The sequence below is a fragment of the Podarcis erhardii genome (genome assembly GCF_964252035.2).
Source record: "Podarcis erhardii genome assembly, chromosome: 1".
NCBI lineage: Eukaryota > Metazoa > Chordata > Lepidosauria > Squamata > Lacertidae > Podarcis > Podarcis erhardii.
In genome coordinates this window covers 41,301,060-41,326,971 of record NC_138497.1, presented here as the reverse complement: position 1 = coordinate 41,326,971, position 25,912 = coordinate 41,301,060, and the positions used below count along the sequence as shown (strand labels likewise).

Below are 25,912 nucleotides of genomic sequence, written 5' to 3'. Positions count from 1 at the left end.
CTGATGGGGTTTGAACTCTCTTGGTCACATAACCATGACATTTGTAAATTAAATAATAATAATAATAATAATAATAATAATAATAATAATAATAATAATAAATCATTTGTAAACCCTGCCCCCATCTTACTGGGTTGCCCCAGCCACTCTAGGCAGCTTCCAGCACATATAAAAACATAGTAAAACATTAAACCTTTAAAAGCTTCCCTATACATCATTATTCCTGGATTTTTATGTTGCAATGATGGCAGAGAAATTAAATCATATTGGGGATAGGCAGGTAGGTATATCTGATTCAAGCCTAGCGTTAGTTAACCATTTGAGATTTGTCATCTCAAGGCAATGTTACTGCATGGGGCTTCCCTTGAAATTCAGCATGTGCAGAAAGGCAATAGTCAGAACCTCTAGTGTAGGATAAACCATCAGGATCACAGACTATTGCTCCGTTATTAGCTGTGGCATCTCCTGGTTAATAATGCACACTGTATAATGCACAGCTGTATAAAGAAAATAAATATTTCACCTTATCATTTGTGGTACCTAAGTTTCACCAGCAAGCAAGTGAAAATGTTTTACTGTGTAGATTCCATTCATAGCAAAGTTTATTTGTCTTCCAGTAAAATAAGGCAAGCCATTTCCTCAAAAATCATCTGAAACACGTTTATATATCCATGCAAATACTGAAGAGTGCTTTCAGTGTTTATTAAAACAAACAGCAAGTATCTGACATTTATTGTGAATTAGGCGGTTATTTACAAACAAAACTTAATGAAATAAATGTTCCCAGAGAACAAACATCACATCATAAGTACAATAATAGGAAAATTTTGGGAAAATGGTCCTCTTCTTTACAAGCTGCTTCATAAAGCTATTTAATTCACGCCAGTTATTAAAATGATAATTTTTTTCAAAGCTTGTTCCAGGTCTAAAGTAAATCAAGAGCTTCCTAATGCCGTAACTTAACAAAAAACACAACTGTGTTCATGTATCTAGGATAACAAATGCTACAAATCCAGCTGCTTTTCAGCAACAAGTATATTAGTAATAAACATGCAACCACTATGAGGATTTGAATCACTGATTATGCAGTGATTATATAAGCCGTATTAGGGCTTTCCACAAAGCTTCATTCATTTTCTGCAGTCTCTTTCTCTTCATCTGAAAAATGTGGAACAGACTTCTTTGCCACAACATTGTCCAGCCTTTGTCCTTGAAGATATGGATTTACACTCTGGAAAAAAATATTTTTAATGCAATTAGAAATGGAAAAGAATTCAGGGAGATTTTAAGTGTGTTCAGTGGGGCTTACTCTTTAGTAAGTGTGTTTAGGACTGTAGCTGAATTTTTCTCCCTCAATCTCAATTCTGTAAAATGGGGGTAATGATGACCCACCTAATAAAGTCAACTAAAATAAGTATGATTAAACACTCTGTAAGCAAAAGCATCATTCAATCAATAGTGCTATAATTTAGTTTCCCAAGTATCTGATTTGTAAGAATGAGCAAATCTTTATACAACACAGGTTTTTTTCTAAGGCCTTGTCCAAGTCACTTGGCTGAAGGAATTGAGCGTGTTTAGCCTGGAGAAGACTGTTGGCAGGAGGGACATAACAGCACTCTTCAAATAACTGAAGCTGCCACACAGAAGACAGCAAAACTAGATCTAATGGACTTAAATGACTGGAGGGTAGCTTTCAGTTGAACATCAGGTAGAAACTTGATTCAAGAGCAGTTCAACAATGAATCACCCTGCGACCTTCAGATTACAGGTGGTATACACATTTTATTATTATTATTAATAAATTATAATCAATATGCAGATGACACACTACTCTGTTCCATCTGAATCTGGGAGATGCAGTTCAGGTGTTAAGACTGTGGCAGTGATGGTCAGGGAGTGGGCCAATAAACAGGCTGAATCCTGAAGACAGAGATGTGCCCCAAGTTCTCATGACTAGAAGGTGAGAAGATGGCTTGTTCTGAACAAGGTTGCACTCCCTTGGCAGGAGGACATCTGCAGCTTGGAGGTGCTCCTGGATTCAACAAGTGACCTCGGCGGCTAGGCATGTTTTTCCCCAGACCTAGCTGGTCTGCCAGTGATGGCCCCTTTGGGGCAGAAGTGACTTGGCCACTGTACCCCATGCTCTGGTAACTTCCAGATTGTATTATTGCAGTGCGATCTTCATGGGGCCACCCATAAAGATGACTCAGAAACTTCAACTGGTCTAAAATGCAGCAGCCAGATTACTGGCTGGAGTTCTATTCAGATCTCACATAACTGCTATTTTAAAACACCTGCACTGTTTGCCAGTTCATTTCTGGGCCCAGTTTAAGGTGTTCATATTACTGCTTAAGACACTAAATGGTACCTGAAAGGCTGTCTCCTTGCCTACAGACCCTCTCAGGTGTTGATATTAGCAAGTTGGCCCTGCTGGTAATTCAGCCACCCTCAGTTCCTGGGGAAGGGTAATCTCTGCAGCCACTCTGTGCTACTCCCTCTTGACAGATGTGTGTCTGGCAACCTCACCATACAGTTTCAGTGAATGCTGAAGTGCACCTCTTTACCCTGGACTTTGACACCTGAGATTTTTGGGGCCCACCCTATTTTTGTGGTTGTAAGTTGTTAAAATCTGTTTTTAAGGTTGTATTTTAAATTGCTGTAACCTGCCATGAGACCCTAGGGTAAGAAATAAATTTTATATTAATAATATGAAGCACACACAAAACACTGAAATGTTTAAAAAGACAGAGGGAGTTTTCAACTGAGAGTGGTTCTTACACTTCTTCACTTGGAAGCACATCTCTGGGAGGAGGTGCAAGGTGAAGTTTTAATTCAAAATCAAGTTTCAGTTTTAATTCAAGTTTTAATTCAAAATCAAGGGTCTTGGTTAACAAAATATTGGGACATGCTGGCTTAGACTGAAGAATTTTTTTGCAAAAGTTCTATTGCTTATCACAGATATTTACTGGAAGAAAGGACGAAGTCCAAGTTTTAATATAGATGTACTAATCATCGTATTTCAACAATCTTTTTTTACTTTGCATTTTTGCCTTTTTCTACACTAAGGCACTAAAAGGAAAACAAGTTGCATTCTGAAAATTACCCTTTTCTTTCTTTTTGGTCCACCCTTCATTTTCTCAAGGAGTAAATTCTTATTCTGAAAGAAGAAGAGGGGAAAAACACAAAAGTATGGATCAAATTTTGTAGCTCTTCAAGCAAGACTTTGTGCCATCTAAATATTAGCATATGAATATTTTGGAAAGCAGTTCAGGAGAGAATGCCATGTTGTTGGAAAGATAAACCACAAGAAAACATTTGAATTACTGTAGCTATTAATAAAATATTTTGCTATTCTTCTGGGACACTTAGTGTCATCAACCATTATATGAATAGGAATATATGATGATTCTAAGTTGCATGATGGTTTTAATCTGAACTGTCTCGGAGAGTGGAAAAATCGCTGAGTAGTAGACCACATGCTTTGCATGCACAACATCCCAAGTTCAATATCTGAATAAAAAAATACAAGGCACCAGTTAGGAAGGACCTCTGTTGGAAACCTGCCATCAGTCAGAGCACAAAATACTATGCTAGATGCACCAATAGTCTTTTACTTGGTATAACAGGGATGGGGAACTTGGACTCCAACTCCCAACAGTCCCATCTAGTAAGGCCGGTTGTCAGGGATGATGGCAGCTGTAGGTCACCACCATCTGCAGGGCCACAAGTTCCTAGTCCCTGTAGTATACAAACTGCAAGGAAGAGCAGAGCCATCAGGTTATGGGCAGGACAGTATTGTTTTTTTATGCAGCACTTGCTCCTGGTGGCTTCTGTGTGTAACACAATTTAATTCTTTTAAAGAATTCTTATCTCAACTGCTTCCCCTGCAGACTGTTAAGCACCCTCTGGGAAAAGAAATCTTAGTCACAATTCCTTCCTTCATTTAGGTAGCATCCTAATAAACATCCTTCAAAAAAATAAAACCTGTTTGGTCTAGAATGTTTTTAATAGAGTGAACCTTTTAAAAACCGTCTTGGCAGACAGAAAACTATTTATAAAAAATTAAAATTAAAAAGGCAATGACTATGACCACAGCCTGTACAAGTGTTTCCACATATTGCTATATTTCATAGATGTAGTGAGCTCAAATAAGGTCTGGAATGTCAGACACATGCTCAACAGATTTTTGTTTCAATTGGAATTATTCAGTGATGCTGCACTAAAAAAATGTTAAAGAGAAATTAAGAGAAAACCTCTCTCTCTCTCTCTCTATATATATATATAAGATTACTGAGTAATTGCTATGTAAGCAATTGACCCAACAGTCACAATAACAACAGATGTAGTCAGTTTCATAAAACCATCACTTCTGAAATTAAACCTTGATTTCTGAGAAACAAATGCTTTAGGGCACGTCCTGTTCCTGAGACAGCTCCTGCCTCCCCTAGGGTTCTAGGGTGTATCAGGAGCCCTGCAGTGCTGGTAGAATTCAAGATATTCTGCCCACCATGTGATGGATGCAGTAGCTGATTCATCAGCTGAGATGGCTGAAATGGGATTGGAGACACAGGAACACAGCACCTAAAGAGCAACCTTATACAGTGGTACCTTCGTCCTTGAACTTAATCCATTCTGGGAGTCTGTTTGACTCCCGAAACCATTCAAAAATGAAGACACGGATTCTGATTGGCTCCAGGAGCTTCCTGCACTCAACGGAAGCTGCATTGGACGTTTGGCTTCTGAAAAACGTTCGCAAACCGGAACACTTCTGGGTTTGCAGCATTCGGGAGCTGATTTGTTTGACAACTAAGCCATTAGGGAACCAAGGTACCACTATACTGTGTCAGGCCAATGGTTCCCCTAGCTCAGTAGTGTGTACGTGGGTGGGATATATGAACCCCACACATATCACCACCTGTTCCATCCATGTTGCCATGAAAGAGCACACCACCAGCAGTACAAAACCCACGAACAGGAAGAATGCAAGTCAGACAATGAGTACCTTTTTCATACCACATGACAGGCAGGCAAAACATAAGCATTTTCCTAGCATGGAGCTGAAGCTGTAAGGGACACATTACCTGCTACCCTGCTGTGTGTCCGAAGTGCAGAAGCCCTACTGGAGTTAATGGCTGATAAACCCACACATGTTGCTATTTCTCAGGAGCTCCTTCATTCTGGACACTGTTCAGTAAAGGCTCCAATTTTGTTACGTGTGTCTCTTTGTGGCTAGAGCACGGTGATCTGGATCCCAGTCCCCAAGCCTAGTCCCGGGTGCGGAGAGCTTGATGGGCTCAAGAGGCAGTGGCTAACTATGGTCCCCTCATGTTTAGGTTACCAGATTTCTTTCAATGAATCCAGGGACACTTTTCAACTTCCTACTAAATAGATGGATTATGTCAGGGGACTGATTTGTAAATCTGGGGACTGTCCCCGGGAAACCGGGATGTCTGGTAACCTTACCTCATGGGCAAAAGGGAGATGAGTGCTCCTGTGGGGGGGGTGGGAATGAAGCAGTCAGGTGTGAGGAGGAGGAGGAGATGCTTCCCAAACCAGAAGTGGGAATGCACTGGATGCAGAGTACACAGGAATGTGTACACAGCCTAAGTCACTGGGGCTGCCCAAGGGAGGTAGTGGGCTCAAAGGGTGGACTGGCCCAAGCAAAGCAGACTCTTGGTTGATGCAGTGCTCTTGCTGAATGGCTCAGATGTGTCTGGGTTGGCAGATAAGTCTTCTTCACTTTCCAAGTGAGGTTGTCCCCTGGATTCAAAGCAGAGACCCCCATTGTGTAGAATGAGAGACAGGATCATGGCTTGTCTAGCAGCCCCTCGGCTCCTGGCATCTGTGTGACTGGGTGTTGGAGCTATGGGAGGAGGGGGCGATCAAGGCCCTGTGGAGCATCTGACGCCATTCTGCGGCTGTGACTGAGTGGTTAGAGAGTGGCTGTGTGCGATGGCTTGTGGTGTTTGTTTCAGTCCCAGGAGATCACTTGGCTTTGCTCTCGATGTGACATTTGTTTCTAGGGATGCCGGGGGTACCTCTCCTGTTTTTATACCATTTCTGTACTTCTTGCGTCTGTTTCCCCTTCTAGGTCATTCTGGCATTACAGCAGCCTATCTTCAGATCTGGCACAATGTAAGTGTAAGGTTACTTGGCTCAAGGGCTGGCGTCTTTTGTGCCAAACATTATCTGTTTAGTATTTCTCATGTTAATTTAAAACCCAAGTTCACAAGACATTGCTTTTTGCCTGGCCTCAACTATTTCATCAGAGCTGCGCCAAAGAGACAAGGAAACAGAGATGAAATTGGCCAAGAAGAGACATTCTTGGCTACAGTTAATTTCTGCAAACTCACTTGGGGGGAAAAATCAATTTAACATGTAAAACAACAACAACAGAACTGTACATTATTTCCTCATGGTATCAAGTGTACTTTCCCTTAACTTATTGTTCTACCTGAATCTTCTATAAATGTTTTCCTACAATTTCTTTTTTTTTAAAAAAAAAAAGCTGGACTGTAATTAAGGCAAAAAGTTGCACTGTGAAAGAAAAGACAGACTCGGCTCAACAAATATCATATTTTGTTTTGTCTGCCTGAGAATATTTTGAAACCATAACTAATGCTTAAATATAATAAGCAGCAGAGTGCAGATAAGGTTATGAAATCTGATATATAAGAAAGACATTATCCTTGCAATAATGGTAAATTTGAAAATACAGCGCAAGTTTCCCCTAGTGGAGAGTTCAGACTTTTGATGAGACACTGAACATCTCTTCCTCCTCTTGGAACTGAACAAGAATTAAGCATGTTTTACATTAGAGGATGTATGAAGCAGAAACTGTCATGCTTTATCTGGATCTCATTTGGATCTCAATTTTCTTATCAAAATCATATTAACATCATCATCATCATCATTATTTATATTTATCTCCAACCTTTCTTCCATTGTATAATGAGCTATTGCTTTATAAGAGACATGGTAATGTATTTTGCAAAACATTTTAAGTGTGTAGTATACTTTTAAAAACATATTATTTCCATGAGATGGCCAAAATTAGGCAAGTTTAACCCACTATTTCAGTGAGTGAGTTAAGCATGTGTGTCAATCTAGCCTACTGAAACCAATGGGATAATATATGGCTAGATCATGGCTTATGTTTTAGGAATGCACCTTTCAACACAAAGTAGAGGTATAAAAATAAATAACTTACCAAAAAAACCTAAGTAGAACAGGTATAAATACAGTGGTGCCTTGCAAGACGAAAAGAATCCGTTCCGCGAGTCTCTTCGTCTTGCAGTTTTTTCGTCTTGCGAAGCAACCCTATTAGCGGCTTAGCGGATTAGCGCTATTAGCGACTTAGCGGCTATTAGTGGCAAAGCGGCTTAGCGGCTTAGAAAAAGCGGGGGGAAGCGAAAAAATCGCAAGACTCGCAAGACGTTTTTGTCTTTCGAAGCAAGCCCATAGGGAAATTTGTCTTGCAAAGCACCTCGAAAAACGGAAAACCCTTTCGTCTAGCAGGTTTTTTGTCTTGCGAGGCATTCGTCTTGCGGGGCACCACTGTAGTTGAATTAACTATTGAACTTAAATTAACATCTGGTTTGTTTAATGTTACAATCTTTGGTAATCAAGCACAATATAATAAGAATTTCCAGCATGTGGTAATTTTCACATGACTGACTAAAAGTTTAGGAATCCTAAAGGTGACCAGTGCTATAAATCTAAAATTGAGTCAGCTGTAATGGAGTAATCATTTTCTTGTGAACAAGCATTGCTAAACCAATGTACGGTATTTATCAACTGAGCATTGACAGCTTTTAGGCTGTGATGAACTAAATTGAAAGCTTTATAGCAACCTTGTAATGCAGGTTACTTTATTCTAAAGTTCTAAACGTTTTGTTAGATTCTTGATACACCAAATATATAGACAGTGCACATAACAGGGTATAGTAGATTAATGTCCTTTTGTGACAATTGCAATCAAGCTCTAAAGGTCTTTAACAATGTGTTTGACAGTCTATAGTTCTCTTATATAAAGTTTGTTACAGAAACCTTTTCTTAACTAATTCAGCATTATTTGGAGATTTCCAAAGTAAACAAGATTTACGCACCCATTTTCCCATGCTTGGATAGTCATGTTCTGGATCAAAAAGATGCTGGTGAAGTTGGTATTCTTTGCTGAACTGAGCTGTATCTGGTGTGTTTTCAAGGCATCCATCATCAACTGAAGAAGAAAAAATGGGGGGGGGGACCTGAGCTGCTTGACATCTTGTAAAATATATCAGCAAAACCACATCATGAACATATGCAATGAATTTTATAATAAAAGGATAGAGGATTAGGAAACAGTACTTTTCCTCTTTGGAGGCAACACTCATTTCCACCATTCCTTGGAAGAGACACAAAGTAAAATTCATTTCTTTACTGATTTCTTGCCGGGTCATATGTTTAATGTGTAAGTCAAACGAATTGCTGTCCAAATATTAAATAAAAAAGGGCAGTACCAAAAATCAAAAGAAGAATCCGCTAACCCAGAAATAGTACCTCGGGTTAAGAACTTTGCTTCAGGATGAAAGAAATCGTGCCGCGGCGCGGCAGCAGCAGGAGGCCCCATTAGTTAAAGTGGTGCTTCAGGTTAAGAACAGTTTCAGGTTAAGAACAGACCTCTGGAACGAATTAAGTACGTAACCAGAGGTACCACTGTATAAGAATTGTGGGCAGGGGGGAGGCCAAATAGTGTATCTGTTGGAAGATGAGCTTCTTCCAGGGCATTTATTAGCAGAAAGATGCTTAGCCTGCTCAGTAAGTCCCCAATCTGGTGATAACAGAATAAATGATGCAAGGAGGAAGCTGCAGCCCAAGATAAGAAAAGTGGAGGTAAGGGAAAACCTAGCCACTTTGAATGAATTCAAATCTCCAGGGCCTGATCAGCTACACCAAAGGGTACTACTAAAGGAGCTTGCAGGTGTCATTTCAGAGCAACCCTACAGAACAAAAAAGGCAACTGGCCAGTCCTGGAAATGGAAGCAAGCCATAATTTACCATCTCTTATGTTTACTACTTCAGGAAAGGGATGAGGCCACAGCAGAGCAGTAGGGGCCCTAATAGTGAAAGGTTTAGGTGCCAAGATGTTTAAATTTGGACAGAACATCTTACTGTGGAAACCACTAAGAGAGGCCCATCTTTCAATATGCCAGTCCACAAACCTCACTGAGGAAATTCTCTAATAAGTTTAACATGTAATATGTTTTTTACAATCTTTACTTGGGCACAGACTGGAGTTTATATTTAAATCTCTGAAAACCGCTTTGCTTAAATGCAAGTAACATATGATTCACTAGCCAGAAAGTGTCCAAAAGAACAGTTTTACAATGACAGCAAGAGTTTCCAAGGAATGCTATCCATTTTCATATCTGGATGCATCTTAGTCAAACCAACAACATTTTGGCTGTAGTTTTAAAATTAAGGGGGGGGAGGCCCGAAATCTATTTTTGATAGACATACTACGGAAGTTATTATTTCAATCTTGACATTTTAACCACTAACAGAGTCTATTGGGCTAAACAAGATAGGAAAAAAAGGAGAAGAAAGGAAAAATCTAGAGAGATAAACAGAAAAATAAGAATTGAGATGTTATTTCTAGAAAAAGAAATTACACAATAGTTCTCTATTCTCAAGCATGCCACAAGAGGTTTCTGAATGTGTTTCATCCCACATAAGTACTTAAGTCACCTGGAAGTATTCACTGAAAATGTCAATAATGTTGTTTCCTGTTTTCCTAGCTCTGCCTTAGACTCAGAAAGGGGAAGGAGACGAAGGCTACCATTCTATACACACAATACCTAGAAATAACTCACATGGAACTCAGTGAGATGTACTTTTGAGTAGACATGCACAGGATTGTGCTACTGGACCACAACCCTTTGGATGCTTATCTCGGAACTGAATAAGCCTACATAGGATCAGGCAGCTTTGTTATAACGAACAATGGACACTATTTTGTGGAAGGGTCACTGCCCTAATCTTAAGCATTCCTTACTTTAGGCACCTTTCTGGTAAGTGTGCTTAGGGTTTTTTAAAGCATCCTGGAAAATGATGATGTGAATAACCCAAAATCCTGTATGACATATTTACATTATGGGGTAGCTACAATGGAATATATAATCTCATGGACTTTCCACCTTTCTGTGTGGCAAACACTGTCATCAGTATCTGAAGAAAACACTGGCCAGTTATGCAAAAGCAGATCATGGTCAAGGCGTCAATCACCTGCATGATTCCTTTCCACTTCCCCCACCCCTTCTGGTCCCTGTTCCCATTGGTCATTAGTCCCCAGTTGTCTATCCCAGGGGTCAGCAACATTTTTCAGCCGCGGGCCGGTCCGCCATCCCTCAGCCCATGTGGGGCACCAGACTATATTTTGTGGGGGGAAATGAACAAATTCCTATGCCCCACAAATAATCCAGAGATGCATTTTAAATAAAAGGACACATTCATTCTACTCATGTAAGAACATCAGACAGGGGCCACAAATAACCCAGAGATGCATTTTAAAGAAAAGGACACATTCTACTCATGTAAAAACACACTGATTCCTGGTACGTCTGCAGGCCGCATTGAGAAGGCGATTGGGCTGCATCCGGCCCCCGGGCCTTAGGTTGCCTGCCCCTGGTCTATCCTACCTGTTGCCTCCCTGTTGGCAAAAATGGCCACTATTTTGAAAACCTGCACCTTGGAAGCAGAGCCAGTTGTGTAAATGAAAAAGAATTATGTGCATAATTCACTCTTAGTAGAAAATGTGGATTAATGTAAAACAGGGATGGGGAATATCAGCTCAGGGGCTTAATGTGGCCCTCCACATCTCTCTGTCTAACCCTTAGGATTCTCCCCAAGTCACATTCCTAGTGGCCCTGCTTCACATCCTTCTTTGAGTGTTTTTGCTGGCTGCAATGCCTCTCACGTCTGTTGCAGAATTTAACACAAAACTCTGTAGTAAGTCCATGCAACTTACCTGTCTTTCCAATTGGGCAAGGATTTGGAGGCTCTGGGTATCCCTGATCTTCACTGAAATCTTTAGGTATGTTGTCACCTGTCAACTCAGCTACAATATTTGGTATATTTCCATAAGGACCAAGGTGCTGAAGTCCTTCATGGGCACCACCTAATAAAGACAGAACCATACACACCATCTTTTTGATAACATGATGATTTTACTACATTAGATTTACTGGTTTATTTCTCTAACATCAAGAGAGCTACATTAATGGTCTATATGACAGAACATGAAGCCTCCCTCTGTTCCCTTTCAATAACTTTCCACATCCATTTCTTCTTGGACAACATCTGTATTTGAAACTGGATGTGCACTTGAGGATGTACATTAACACTAGCCTCAAATACTGCATGGATTCAGGAAGAAAGACCCCAAGAGTAGCAAACTCGGAAAAGGAAAAGCAGAACTCTTAAAATATGAGCATCTGAACTCTCAGTCATTGGCCTAAGGAGGCTTCCTGAAGATGGAGAAAGTGCTCATTCATCCTAGTCAAGATCCACAGCCAGCATTTTTCCATCTGTTTTAGGATCACATCCAATCCCAGTCAGGCTTAGGTCAAATCCAACCATACATTTAAAGCACATGGCTTCCCCCAAAGAATCCTGGGAACTGTAGTTTGTTGAGGGTGCTGGGTATTGTAGGCCTGTGAGAGATAAGCTACAGTTCCCAGAATTCTTTGGGGAAAGCTATGTGCTTTAAATGGGTGGTGTGGATGTGACATTAGTGACTCACAATTTCTTCACCATCACGACGTAGCATTTTGGGGATGTCATAAGCTAGCCAATAATACTGCTCTAGGAGGACAGGGTAGATCAAGCATGGCCACAGCTGTTTTAGGACTACAATTCCCATCATCCCTGACCACTGGTCCTGTTAGCTAGGGATGATGGGAGTTGTAGTCCCAAAACAGCTGGAGGGCCAAGTTTGGCCATGCCTGGTATAGATTAATCATACTAGGCCAACCATCTCTCCACCACCACTTTAGATCTGAAGCAGGGCCTTACTTGAAGCTATTATACTATGCAGAAAGCAGGTAGGATGGGAACAGCTTTCCCATGAATGCACTTCAGCCGCCATGGAGTGAACTATAATGGGAATAGCCTGCTAAAACCATTTTTGTTCAGGCAAGCCTATCCTGACAAGCAGAGGCTGTCATATGTTTTAATCTGGTTCTAGCTTATTGTTGCTTTTAAATATTTTTGAAGATTTTAAATACTAAGTTTTAACTGTTCTTTACTGATAATTTTATTGCTCTATTCTTTTTGTATACTGAGGTTTTATTACAATCAAGCAATGTACAAATGTTGGGGGGGGGGATTACAATGAACCATAAGGACAAGTTGCAGGCTGTCAGTGACTTGGCAGGAAGTCTTGGCTGTTTTATTTATTTATTAATCATGTAACAAACAGGATCATAAATAAGGATTTATATCTCCACGAGTAAAAACTGCTTTTTTCAAAATAGTAAAGAGATGATTAAGAACATGCAAGAATGAAGATTTTCCTTTGGAACATGGACAACACTTTGTCATGCTATAAATCTTCATGTAAATGACTCTGCAAAGCTGCAATCAAGTGCTGCGGGACAATAGCATAATGCAAGAAGACAAAGTTAAGCATATCATTTAAAATGCTATACAATGTGTAGCTTTGCAGAAATTATATATTTGGTTTAGAAATTACTTAAGTAACCATAGGAAAAGAGTCCAGATGTTTTGAGGAAAATGCTAATCATACGCAAAACATTGTTTCTGTGCCTCTTTTATGTCTTTCACATGTGAACTAGTTAACGAAGGGTGTGAATAAGTATAGGCAACTGGCTAAGAAATTCCATACAAAAAAAATTGCAAAGCAATATTAGTATCCTTAAAATCACAAATTTGGAATTCAGGATTCTGCACTTCCTTTCTGCGTAGCCATCCAAATTTTAATTGGAGAATAGTGACTATTTGGAATTGGTTAACAGAAAACAATAGAAATATTTTGAAAATTAACTTTAGGTCTAGTTTTATTTTAATAAAAATTTACACACAAAGTACAGCAGGTTCAAGAACGCCTCAGATTTCTTTTGTCGTGTTTGTTTGACTTGCCTCTTAGCTTAGGTGATGAACGATGAATGGCAGTCCACAAAAAGCCACAAGCTGAATTAATTTGTTGGGTGTCTCATATAGCCTGTGGTCAGCTTACCCTTTTCTTGAGGTAAAGAGCTCACAGGCAGCACACACCTCAGAGTCCCTGGTGCTGGGGATAAATAACTTTAGTCCATGTGCTGACATTGAAATCAAAGAAGCATCTGACTTATCACTGTTGAAAGCAGTGGTATACTGCACAAATCCTAATTTGGTCCAGCACGGCAGTTTTTTCTGTTATGTTCAATTATCCAAAATTCCTACTCGTTGCATCTCTCTCTCTCTCTCTCTCTCCCACGTCAATATAGATTTTGTGAAAAGAACACATCTATTAATCTAAAAGTAGTGGAGGTGGGCAGGTTGAAGTAATTCATGTCTTTTTGTCTTTGATGGGATAATGAGAAGCAGCCACTACTGGCACACCAGTAGTTTAATGGATCAAAGAGCAACAACAGATTATTTATTCTGGAATGGACGATCCAGCATTAACTGCCAAAGAGGGTACACTGGAGAACACAATTCAGATTTCTTCTTAGACCTTACTCCTTCTGCATCACATCACTTGCTACCTTGCAAATTCTTAATCTGGAGGGAATGAGCTTTCAAAACAGGCTTGTTAAGAAGTTAAAGTGTTCTCCAACAAGTTAGTACCCGCCCGTGAGTCTTCTTTTCACTTCAGTGTGAGAGTGGGAAACCATGTATTCCTCATTTGCTTATCTGTTTCTGATTTGTTCAAATTCTGTCAAAATTACCAAAGCTCCCTTTATAGCTAAAAAGACAACCAAAGACAACCAGCCACACCCAACCTCTCTCACCACCAAGGAAATACAACAAGTGAATAGTAAGAGAACCCACACAAGTAACGCTGACACAACCCCTCACACACACTCAGTGGAATAGCAGAAGCATAACCACCCCACCCCACCCCACTCGCCACTCCCCCCTCCCCCTCCTCCTCCTTCTTCTTCTTCTTCTTCTTCTTCTTCTTCTTTTCCTAACTGCTTAAATCAATTCATAAACTCATACATTGACCACTAATAATGAAACACATGTTGTAGATATTTTTCCACATTTATTATGCTGTTTTTGTGATATACAAATGACATGAGAAAACTTGGTATACTTATTTGTATAACATTATTCTTGTTTATAAAACCTAATAATAATAATAATAATAATACATTAAAGCTTCCTTCCTGTTCTGTAACTCAAACTGTAAAGGCCTCTCTGTGCCACAGACATAGAACGGTTTAACAGTCATTTCTTCTCACAGGAAACTCCACTTCTTTGGTGAAGGAAGGCTAGGGATCTCTAAGAGAAAACCTCAGAACGTTCCTCACACAACTCCCAATACAGGGGTACCTCAGGTTACATACGCTTCAGGTTACATACGCTTCAGGTTACAGACGCTTCAGGTTACAGACACCGCTAACCCAGAAATAATTCTTCAGGTTAAGAACTTTGCTTCAGGATGAGAACAGAAATCGTGCTCTGGCGGCGCAGCGGCAGCGGGAGGTCCCATTAGCTAAAGTGGTGCTTCAGGTAAAGAACAGTTTCAGGTTAAGAACGGACCTCTGGAACGAATTAAGTACTTAACCTGAGGTACCACTGTATTCTTCGGGAAAACCCATGACCATTAAAACTGGTACAGTAAATCTAGTACATAGCTTTGCCAAGTGTCCTCTTTCATACCAAACCTGTCCTCTTTCACTCTTAGTCCAGAATTGCAAGGTGGCCTGTGGCTGGTGTTCCTCTTTTTCTCTCCAACCTTTTTTTAAAAAAAACTTAATTAACTGGCAAGCCAATAGCTTGCAGCTGCAGCGCATAATGAAACGAAGCATCAAGTGCTCTTTGGAACAGCACAATATCCTTTTTCAGGGATATCGTATGGAGGAAGAAATAGCTGCCCCCATAGGCCCGTCTCACTGAAAAAGGAAACGGGGGCATTTGAGGATTCAATCTGCAGTGAATAGCAGCTGTGAGCTGCTGGCTTGCCAATTAATTAAGGTTAATAAATAAGAACAAGACCGCCACCTTGCCTCATAGTAACAATCACCATACCCCAAAAGAATTGGAATTAATTTCTTTAGTGGTCAATAGAGTGCAGTTGTTTTGTATTTCCCATATATTTTCAGTTTTGTGTTCATGGTATATTATTGTGCTTTAGCACTTCCATAAAGTATATTAAGGTTGCTAGCTGCCTTGAGCTTCTTTTGCACATCTTATTTATTTCTAATTACTACTTTTTATTTGTACTGTAGTTGTTTCGGTGGGAAATTAATTGGCTTCCCTTCTGTAAAATTGTAACTAAATTCCTGAAATTATTTCTAAATATGCATCATGTGTTTGTGTGCAACTTTGTCTCCTCTTTTCTTGTTCTAGTGATGTGTACATGGCAACCTCACCAATACAAGTTTTTAGTGTAGATATGTTATGGAGTGGAGCAGCGAGTCTATGTGAAATGATTCCCAGTATTATATCCTTTTGGTCATTGTGCTAACAAGAGTTTTTGGCATCTGCAAATCTCTACAATGCACAAAAACACAGGCTCTTCAAATGAATGTTAGATACTTTGAAACCCCAAAGATGGAGATTTAATTGTTTTGTATTACATTCCTCCAAGTGTTTAGATATTCTTGTTTACCATTTAGTTGCAGAACATCCTTCAAACACCATCAAGTCAACTTCCGTACATTGTACAGACCTCTTGCACCAGAGTTCTGCCCACTATGAAAAAAAGCATCTCAGAGCCTCCAGATATAGTCTATTATTTATTGTGTGTACATAGTTAAAATGTCAAGTGCTTGCCAAAATTCCCCTGGACTACATACAAAGCAATTTTTATGCCAATACACATTATTGTTTCCTTCAGTTCAAAATTTCTCCCTAGCCTAGTTCCTTTGTTTAATCCCACGATTTTAGTGCCTTATTTTTGCACTTTTGGGTGATTTTGTAAACCTTCATAAAGTGTTTACCTAGCAAAGGACCAGGGTGGCAGAAACAAAGCAATGACTGCTACATTGCAGACAGTAATTCAAACACGCCATTAATTCTAGCATTGTTCTTTCGATGTTAGGCTTACTAGAAGCACAACTCAAAAATCAAAATAATGCAGTATAAACATGCTGCCTTGTCAACCATGAAAGTTAATAGACCACCCTCTCAGTGACGATGATAGCATCAAGGCCGCCCTCTTGATGAGACTGTTGCCTGGACAACAGTGCAAATTTATCACATAATACACACAATAGTCACCTGTGGAGGCAATACTCATACTGATCTTAGTTTACTCAATATTCTCCAGCCTCATAAGTCATGTCCATGTTATTCCTGAGCAGGTAATTCCAGCACAGTGGCGGGGAGGGGGGTGTCACATGCTCTACCCCATGTCCCTGCATGTGCTGGCAGGGTGGGGTGGAAATAAATACTGCATGCTTTCAGTTTTGAACTTTCTATTTTTATTTAGGTCTATTCTTTATTTATTAGCTGTGCTAAGAAATTTTAAGTTCTTCTAGTGTTATTGTTAATTCTTGGATGTTTTTTGTTGGCAGTGCAGCAGCAGAGATCATTCATTTAATACTGAAGTCAACTAGCCAAGAGAGTTGATGGGTGGAGGTCTTACTGAGCAACCTAGCATAATGGCATGATGTTCACTGAGGCAGCATGTGCTCCGATTGGCTGTGTTGTTCTGCAAGAACTTTCCTCTGTAGGTTTGATGAAATGTCTCCCTGCTAAAACAAAATAAAAAAATTCCTTCCAGTAGCACCTTAAAGACCAACTAAGTTAGTTCTAGGTATGAGCTTTCGTGTGCATGCACAATTCTTCAGATACACTGAAATAGAAGTCACCAGACCCTTCTATATAGTGAGAAGGTGGGGAGGGGTATTACTCAGAAGGGTGGTGGGAATGGGTGATTGGCAGATAGCTGTGATGAGATATCTCATTATACATGACAAAGCCATTTTTCACCTTTTCACCCCTTGCTTTTTCCTGTAAGACCTATTGCAGTCGTTAAGAGTCGTCAACAGGCTCATCACAGCTATCTGCCAATCACCCATTCCCACCACCCTTCTGAGTAATACCCCTCCCCACCTTCTCACTATATAGAAGGGTCTGGTGACTTCTATTTCAGTGTATCTGAAGAAGTGTGCATGCACACGAAAGCTCATACCTAGAACTAACTTAGTTGGTCTTTAAGGTGCTACTGGAAGGAATTTTTTTATTGAATTTTTTTATTTTGAATTTTTTTATTTTGTTTTGACTATGGCAGACCAACACGGCTACCTATCTGTAACTGTCTCCCTGCTACGTACAAAGCCTGAACTAAGAAAGACAAAACCTCTCTGTTCATTTCTCAAGTCCCCCCCCCCCCATAATTTCCTCAGTAAAGTGTTATCAATACTTTTCTCTCTGGACTCTGTGTTACTTAAGTGCTAGTAGTTTTGTTTTATTTTCCTGTAAGCTGCCTTGCAAGGGTAATATGCCCTCAAAAGTGGGATAGAAATGTACTAAATAAATAGATTAGGTAAAAGTGGCAAGTCTGATTGGCACTTTCTGAGGAAAGGCTACACAACTGCTCAGCGCCGACAAACTGTCATGTGAAAGAAAGCCTATGGTGCACTGCCATAATGAGACAGTTCAATTTAGCATTCCTTGCTCATGGTCCTTGGAATACAGATTGTAAGATATCTCTAAATCCCCCCTCGTCACCGACTCACTTAGCCCTCTGAGGAACGTAAGGCTCCACCCACCATGAAATACTTGATAAGGATGAACTCAGGACAGATTAAATCTTTTGTCTCCAAATTCTGGTTTATGATAGTGTATTAAAAAATAATTGCTCTTCTGAATACATGCTTTCATACTCCCCCATTCCCTGCTCTTTAAATAATCCTTCTGTAGATGGTTAAATTATACCAAGCAAGACTGCACAGCAATATGAGTAGAAAATTCAGGAAGGCTGCAGTTACTGCTATACTTAATTATTTTATTGTTCTTATAAGGAATTATAGCAGGTCTTCAAAGGAAACCCAGTCACCAGCAAATAAATTGTTGTTAAGATAAAGCTTTGATTTGTAACACTAACATCTTGGACATTATTCCATTACACACTTCCAAAATGCATTTGGCTGCTGCTTAGCTGTTAACATACAGTGCACCATCCTCTGACTAAACTGTATAAATACAGTCTTAACTGGATTCCTAGAACTTACATCCAGCACTCAACAGCCACCTAATGTCTAAGCAAGGAACAGCAAAGCATTTATCAAGGTAGCCCACTGAAACCTATTTTAATAACAACATGGTCCCTGACTGCATAATCAACAATGCAAGTCTCGTGAACACATTTAGACATATTTCAGAGTCTCAGTAATAACTAGAAAGGCAGAGCTGTACAGTAGTTGTACATTACCTTAAGTAAATGTTTAAAATGTTCTAAAATGATCTTTATTTTATGCTGTGATGTGGCTAAGAAGCGGCATTTTATATGCTGATGAAATCTCAATAGAAAGAACTGCTAAGGTCAGGAAAGTTTTGAGCTCCCCCCCCCCCCTTTGACAGTTGAAGAGGCCTGTATAACTGAAGGAACGTCTCCACCTCCATGGCACTGAGGGCCATCTGGCAGTTCCCTCACTGTGAGAAGTGAAGCTACAGGGAACCAGGAAGAGGGCCTTCTCTGTAGTGGCACCTTCCCATCAGATGTCAAACAGATAAACGACTGCACAGCTTTCCGAAGACATCAGAAGGCAGCCCTGTATCAGGTTGTTTTAATGTCTGATGTTTTGCCATGTTTTTATTATATTGGAAGCCACCCAGAAAGGTTGGGGCAATCCAGTCAGATGGGTGGGGTATAAGTATTATTATTATTATTATTATTATTATTATTATTATTATTATTCTGTGAAAGAGGGAGGGCCATTAACAGAGCACATGTATACAGATGAATTTATAGCAGCTATTATGCTCTGCATGTGTAAGTCCCAGGTACAATATTTGAAAAGCCCAGCTAAAAGCATATCAGGTGGCAGAGCATGGAGACACTTTGGAGAGCTGCTGCAAAGATATCCCAGTGGGATCGATGGACCAAGAGTCTGAGGACAGGGACAGTCTTTTTTTGTTTCTTTTTTATGACTTGTCAGCTGCTGTGAGAGGCTTTTTTGGCTGAAGAGCCAAATTTTCAAAAGCTGCACTTCAGAGCTACTCACAAAGCCAAACTTGATGAGACATTGTGTGAATGCAAATAGCAACTGTGCATGGAGAAGACCACAAGGAATGGGGGAGGAGTTAAACCCTTTCCCACTTCTGCTATGCCCCTGACTAAAATCACCCTCCACCTGTCAAACTGCTATTTGCATCTGAAGAGAAACCTGCAAACAATTTGAGGAATTGTTAGGGGGTAAAAAAATTAAAGCACTGCAGTGTGTTTTATGCTGCTCACAGTTTAAAACTGGAGCACATCAGGTGTTCTGGAACCACAATGGTCAACATTTGTGCTGGTGCTTATGCATTTGACACAGATGTCATATACTGGTGATATAATGTCATGATCCGTAACATTTCAATGCTTTATTCTATTTCACTAACTTCTATTGGTGTAGAATAAGGGTGGGGAACTCGAACTCCCATCAGCCCCAGCCAGAAGGTCAATAGGGATGACTTGTAGTACAACAACATATGGAGGACCACAGGTTCCCCACCCCTGGTGTAGAATACAAGCTGTTGGGCTTTCTTCCTTAAGGAGAATGGGATTCAATTGTTAAAGCTCACACAGAAGCTGCAGGAAATGCTTCCAACATAGCAACAGCTCAATATGGTAGTCACAAACAATGCATCCCATGGAGGACTCCAATGGCATGGAGAACTTCTATGCCAGTAGCTATCAGGAATTTTGCTTACATTTTTTAAATGTCTACTTTGCCTTTCAGCAACAAATCTCCAAAGTGGCTTGCAACCATTTATTTATTCATTCAATAGAATTTATATATGCTTGATTGTTAGGGAAAAAACTCTCAAAGTGGTTTACAAAAAGAATAAAACAACAAAATTATCAAAAAAAGCAGTTAAAAACAGCTATTTAAACTACCCAAAAAATAATTAAAATCAACAATGATCCAAAAACAAGTTAAAATGCATATCAACATTCCACATATCTGGGTAAGCTTGCCTAAACAAAAATGTTTTTTTCCAGGCACCAAAACGATTATATATAATACATTCACAGCCATAAAATACTGCTACTAACAGAAGTAAAAGAAGCAAAAGAAATATACACGACAACAGAAGAAGTGAAACAAGCCAAATGCCTGGCAAAATGTAAGGGGCATGCTGGCAAGGAGACTCTCCACACAATTGACAATCCATGTCTTTAGCAGCTTTAAGCTGTTATGACAGCCACGTGGAGCTGTTACTGCAAAGAAGAATTTCCAGCTGCCTCCACAAGATGGAAGCAGTGCTTGAATTGGCCCATAGCCTCAACTAGAGAGAAAAAACAATTTTTCAGAGTGTTCCTAAGCATCGTTACTCAGAAGCACGTCCCAGAGTTCAGGGGAACTCATTCTCTAATGAATGTGCTTAGGGCTCTACCATTAATCAGCAACACTTGCTTCACAAATTAAATAAACCATCTAACACTAACCTGTAACTAACCTTATTTTCAGTGATAGGTTTTTTTTCATTTGATATGAATCCAGAGCTAAGGAATCACATTCAGAATGACAGTTAAGTATTGGTTTAAAAACTGAATGATTAGAAAAGTTAACAGCAATAATAATTCAGAATGATAAATATTCACCTTCAATATTCTGTGGGCCTACAAGATTCATTGCTTGGTGTGCTGGGTATTCGACTCTGGGTCTAGCAATGCCCAGCTGCTCCATTACCCCATGTAGAAGTCTTTGGATATCAGCTTCAGAAACTCTGTCTGGGCTCCTGGGATTGTGACTAAAAGTCAAAGCCAGCCTAAAGGTCAGCAGAAGTATCATGCTGCAAAGCACAGTAGTAGCCATGGTGCCGTCAATCTGTATTTTGCAACCTGTGCCAAAGAAATAAATGAATGAAAATATAAAATAAGACAGAGGGCCTTCTCGGTGGTGGCGCCCACCCTGTGGAACACCCTCCCTTCAGATGTGAAGGAAATAAACAGCTATCCTATCTTTAAAAGACATCTGAAGGCAGCCCTGTTCAGGGAAGTTTTAATATTTAATGCTGTACTGTTTTTAACATTTGATTGGGAGCCACCCAGAGTGGCTGGGGAAACTCAGCCAGATGGGCGGGGTATAAATAATAAATTATTATTATTATATAATTATAAAATAACAAACCTCCTTTTTCTTTCTCTTTTAAAAAGGAACTGGTCAGCTTCTGTTAGCAAATAAATATACTAGTTTCCCAAAGGCAAGGTTCCACAAACCAGTGGTGGGACCTTTTATACAAAGGTAGATTACATGTATATAGTACTGTGAGATCAGGGGTTTGAGCAGGGTAGATGAGGCCAAAATGACTGTAAATGTTCTTTCATAGGCCATGGACAGAGATATCCTTTATTAGGAAAAAAGTAGGCCATAACCAAGAAGGTAAGGAGATAATTATTATGACTGGAATGTAATATAAATTAGTAAGATTTTGGAACGCAGAAATAAAGCAAATAATCAAGCTGGGGGCCCACTTTATCTAAATTATATAATTTGGTATTCGAACGATTGATATTAATAATTATATTATAAATTGGTATTGTTATAATGAGGCTATTATTGGATTATAATTGAAAACTAATAAAAATTATTATTAAAAACAAGAAGGTAAGGAGATGGTTGGAGAAGATGATCCACTCTGATTCCCTCCCCTCTAGCTAGGGAAAGGGGGCAACCTAACTGTGAGTGGACCACAAGAGACTTTAAAAAAAAAGCAAAATCAAAACTAAGAAGAGACACCCAAGCTTGAACTCTATAAACCACCCAAGGTAGCCAATGTGGTACCCCACCCTCAGAATCCTGTCGGCTGCAATTCCCATTAGCCTCGGTCAGCATGGCCAATGGTCATGGATGATGGGAGTTGTAGTCCACAATACCTGGATGGCATCACTTAGACTACAATGCACTGTTAGTAGGCAGTTCCCTAAACTGGATGGATGGAAGGTTGCCTGCTCTTGATGGGACTACTCTCCCTCTGAAGGAGTAGGTATGCAGCTTGGGGGTACTTCTCGATCCATTGCTGTCTCTTGAGGCTCAAATGGCCTCGGTGGTGTGGAATGCCTTCCATTAGCTTCAGCTGGAGGCCTTGCTGCGCCCCTAATCTGGGCAGGGATAGCCTAACGCCTGCTGCCTATGCTTTGAATAACCTCTAGTTTAGATTACTACAACACATTATTCTTGAATGATCTCTTTAAATTTGAAGGTTCATTATTGTTCCACAAGATGTGTACTTCTTTAAAGGCCAGAGCAAATAATGTGACCTAGTTTTACAGCTGTGAAGCAGTATACCAGGTGCTGTTAAGTTATGTTAATTAAGCTGTTGGGTATGGTATATAAAGAGCAGCATGTAGCTCTCTCAGTACCCTGGTGGATGGGTTATGCTTATTGATATATTGTAAAAGGAGCTTTCGTTTTTGTTATTAAAACTTAGCAAAAGTTACTTTGGCGTTCCTTGTAACGTGTGGTCTCCCCAGCACGCCTTCTGCAGCACAACTAATCTGCAAATAGCCAACAATTATACACAGGGCTGAAGTTTGGAAACTTCAGCTGCTACAGAATTCAAGTCAGGTTGCTTACCAATCCTGACCTGACTGCACTGGCTGCCAATTAGTTTCTGGGCCCAATTCAAAGTGCTGGTTTTGACCTATAAAGCCTTAAATGGCTCCAGACCACAATACCTCAAGGACTGCCTCTCTTAATACGGACCAAACCAGACCCTATGAACATCTTTGGAGGCCCTTCTTTGTGTGCTTCCTTCATGAGAGGTCCAGAGGACAGCAACATAAGAATGGGCCTTTTCTGTAGCAGCTCCCCAAAGAGGCCCACCTGGTGGCTTTGATACATATCTTTAGACACCAGGCAAAACCATTATTCTTCTCCCAGCCCTTTAGCTAATTAAACTATCTATGGCCTTTTAAAATGGCTGTAGTGTTTTTCTTTGTTAGTATGTTATATATTTTTGTGTTTTCATATTGTAAACCAACCTCTGATCCTTGGATAAAGGGTGGTATAGAAAATTTAATAAATAATAGTAATAATAGTGGTATTAGTAATTCTGCAGTAAAGAAACTGGAATTTAGCTCCAGAGCCTTTATATTCAACTCTGCACTGCCAATTGAACAACTGCGACTAAATAATGCAAATAACTTACCGCACAAATGTTGAGTATTAAAATGATTTTTCAAGCTGTATGTTTCAAGCTGTATTTATCTTTCTACCTTTTTGTTATTACTTCAATTTGGGTCCAGAATCGTTTAGATTAGATTTGAAATCAAGCTTCAGTTCCTTTACAATTAAATTGTACAACGCTGTGCTGCACTGCCTAGTGCAGGATTTTTATTTTTATTTGGAAAAGGCAAAATGGTCATGGGCTGCCAGCCTTGATTTAGAAATCAGAACATTTTCTGTAACTAATGCATTGTTTATTTTACTCAAGAAACTTGTAACTTGTCATGCTCCTACATGTAACATGTTCCCCACATGTTCCCCTCTCCCCTTTCATCCTCTGTTTATTCCAATTAGACAGGATTCTCCAAAAGGCGGAAGAGATTAAACAGACAGAACACACCAATTCACATCACCTTACCATCTTGTTTACCTTTGTAAAATATCCCAGGCACATCCCAGGCATGTTTTGTTTCCTCAGTTTAATGAAACTTGGGGCACCTGTCTACTCAGAAATAAACCCCATCAAACTCAATGGGAGGTTCACTCCCAGATAAATGGGAACACAAGAGGATTTTGTAGCCTTACACTCCCAAGTGGACATAAAATTGAAGCCTTTATTTCATTTCTTCACGTTCACGGTGCATGCTGGGAAAGCTTATTTCATACCCGGCGCAGCACATGCGGCATTATTATTATTATTATTATTATTATTATTATTATTATTATTATTATTATTATTATTATTCCAACACGGGAGGCCTACCTAAGCGGGAAAACAAGAAGAGTGGCCCACGAATGCCTTTTAAAGGCTATTCGTTTTGTATGCCCACCCCCAAGCGTTTTTTAAAATACCCTAGTTAAGGGATTTCGAGACGAATTTCCCCTCTTTTCCATATTCTCTCTCCCCCGTTACCAGAAAACAAGGGCTGGCGGGGCCGCACCCTTTGCGACCTAAATTCTCCCTATTTTAGAGGGAGGAGTAGGAAGCCCGAGACTCCACCCGAGAGCAACGCTTCCCATTCTTGCCCCCCGCCCGCCCACCTCAGCAAAGACCTCCCCGCTCCTTGGGGAGAAAGGAAGCGGGAAAACCTCCCTGCCACCCCCCTCGAGCCTGTGCCCCATGCAGCCTCCGTTCTCCCGCCTCGCCGCTGCTCAGCGCTCCTGGGTATTCCCAGTCCCCCTCCGCCGCCATTCCGTTTCCCAAGGCGAGCAGGCGACGCACTCACCACTTGGGACCAGGAGAAGCCCGAGGGCCGCGCGCCTCTCTCTCCCTCGCTCTTGCTTCTGCGGCTCGCCGGCTGCTTCGAGCGTCACCTGCTCGGCCAGGCGCAGAGCGAGGCTGCCGGCGTAGGCGCACAGCGCGATGAACTATGAATCATTCAATGGGGGGGGGGAGGCTCTGTCCTCCGCCGCCGCAGCATCCTTCTCCTCTCCCCTCGCAGGTGCAGCAGCAGGAACGGTTGCCAGGATTCCCGGAGGGAGACGCGAGCCCCGGCAGATGGGCTTTTTTTTTATTATTATTATTTTTTGTCCTCCCATTTACACACGCTGCAGATAAGGGGCCTGACGCTCAAGGGTGGGAGGGCGCAGATGGTTTTGTTTGCTTTTCGGCCACTGAATCTCTCCCCTTCCCCGCAGCGAGTCCTCTCCTGGTGTTTGGATACGGGGGAAACTGGGAAACACTGGCCTGCGAGCGCTGCAATTGGAGAACAGCCTTTACCAAAGGTGCCATGGGCGTTGAAGACACTCGAACTCAGGACTAAGGGGAGAAAGGCACGCTTGGCAAATCCACACCGTGATCAACTCCCACCCACTGTGGAATAATAATAATTATTATTATTATTATATTTATTTATTTATACCCCGCCCATCTGGGTGGCTTCCAACAGAACACTAAAATACAATAACCTATTAGACATTAAAAGCTTCCCTAAACAGGGCTGCCTTCAGATGTCTTCTAAAAGTTTGGTAGTTATTTTTCTCTTTGGCATCTGGTGGGAGGGCGTTCCACGGGGCGGGTGCTGCTACCGAGAAGGCCCTCCAGAATTGGCCTCCACAGTCACAGACTCACTATTAAAACCGTGTTCATGGAAGACAATCTTGCTCGGCTACGGCTTATCACCAAAGAAGAAATAGGAGCTTCCCAATAGTCTGCCACAGCCTCCCCTCTTCCAGAGTTTTGGGATTAAAACTAGGTACTTCCAAACCACACCCACAATGCAAGAGCCCTGCGGGATTGAGCCAAAGGCCCATCAAGCCCAGCATCACTGTCCTCATGGTAGCAAAGTTCCCATGGGAAAGCTCATGAGCACAGCAAGCACTCTCCTCATTTTGTGACTCCCAGGAACTGATCATCAGACATATATTGCCACCTC

The 25,912-nt window shown here is 40.7% G+C and overlaps 1 protein-coding gene across 1 annotated transcript; it reads right to left on the bottom strand.

Annotated features, from left to right (window-relative positions):
• Positions 1 to 584: 584 nt before the first annotated feature.
• SCG5 (secretogranin V) lies at positions 585 to 25,069 on the bottom strand. The gene is made up of 6 exons (XM_081866462.1): positions 24,764 to 25,069; positions 20,972 to 21,211; positions 11,009 to 11,158; positions 8,109 to 8,221; positions 3,104 to 3,157; positions 585 to 1,231 (listed from the first exon to the last, which is right to left on the bottom strand). Exons 2-6 carry the CDS (start codon positions 21,183 to 21,185, stop codon positions 1,127 to 1,129), a joined length of 636 nt encoding a protein of 211 aa, XP_081722588.1. The 5' UTR covers positions 21,186 to 21,211; positions 24,764 to 25,069; the 3' UTR covers positions 585 to 1,126.
• Between the last annotated feature and the right edge of the window lie 843 nt (positions 25,070 to 25,912).

Coding starts and splice junctions, on each gene's coding strand:
- SCG5 (XM_081866462.1), bottom strand. CDS start 21,185: ATGGCTACTACTGTGCTTTGCAGCATGATACTTCTGCTGACCTTTAGG. Junction 11,159..20,971: donor AGGCCCACAGAATATTGAAG/GTGAATATTTAT, acceptor TGTCTTTATTAG/GTGGTGCCCATGAAGGACTT. Junction 1,232..3,103: donor GACCAAAAAGAAAGAAAAGG/GTAATTTTCAGA, acceptor ATTTTTTTCCAG/AGTGTAAATCCATATCTTCA.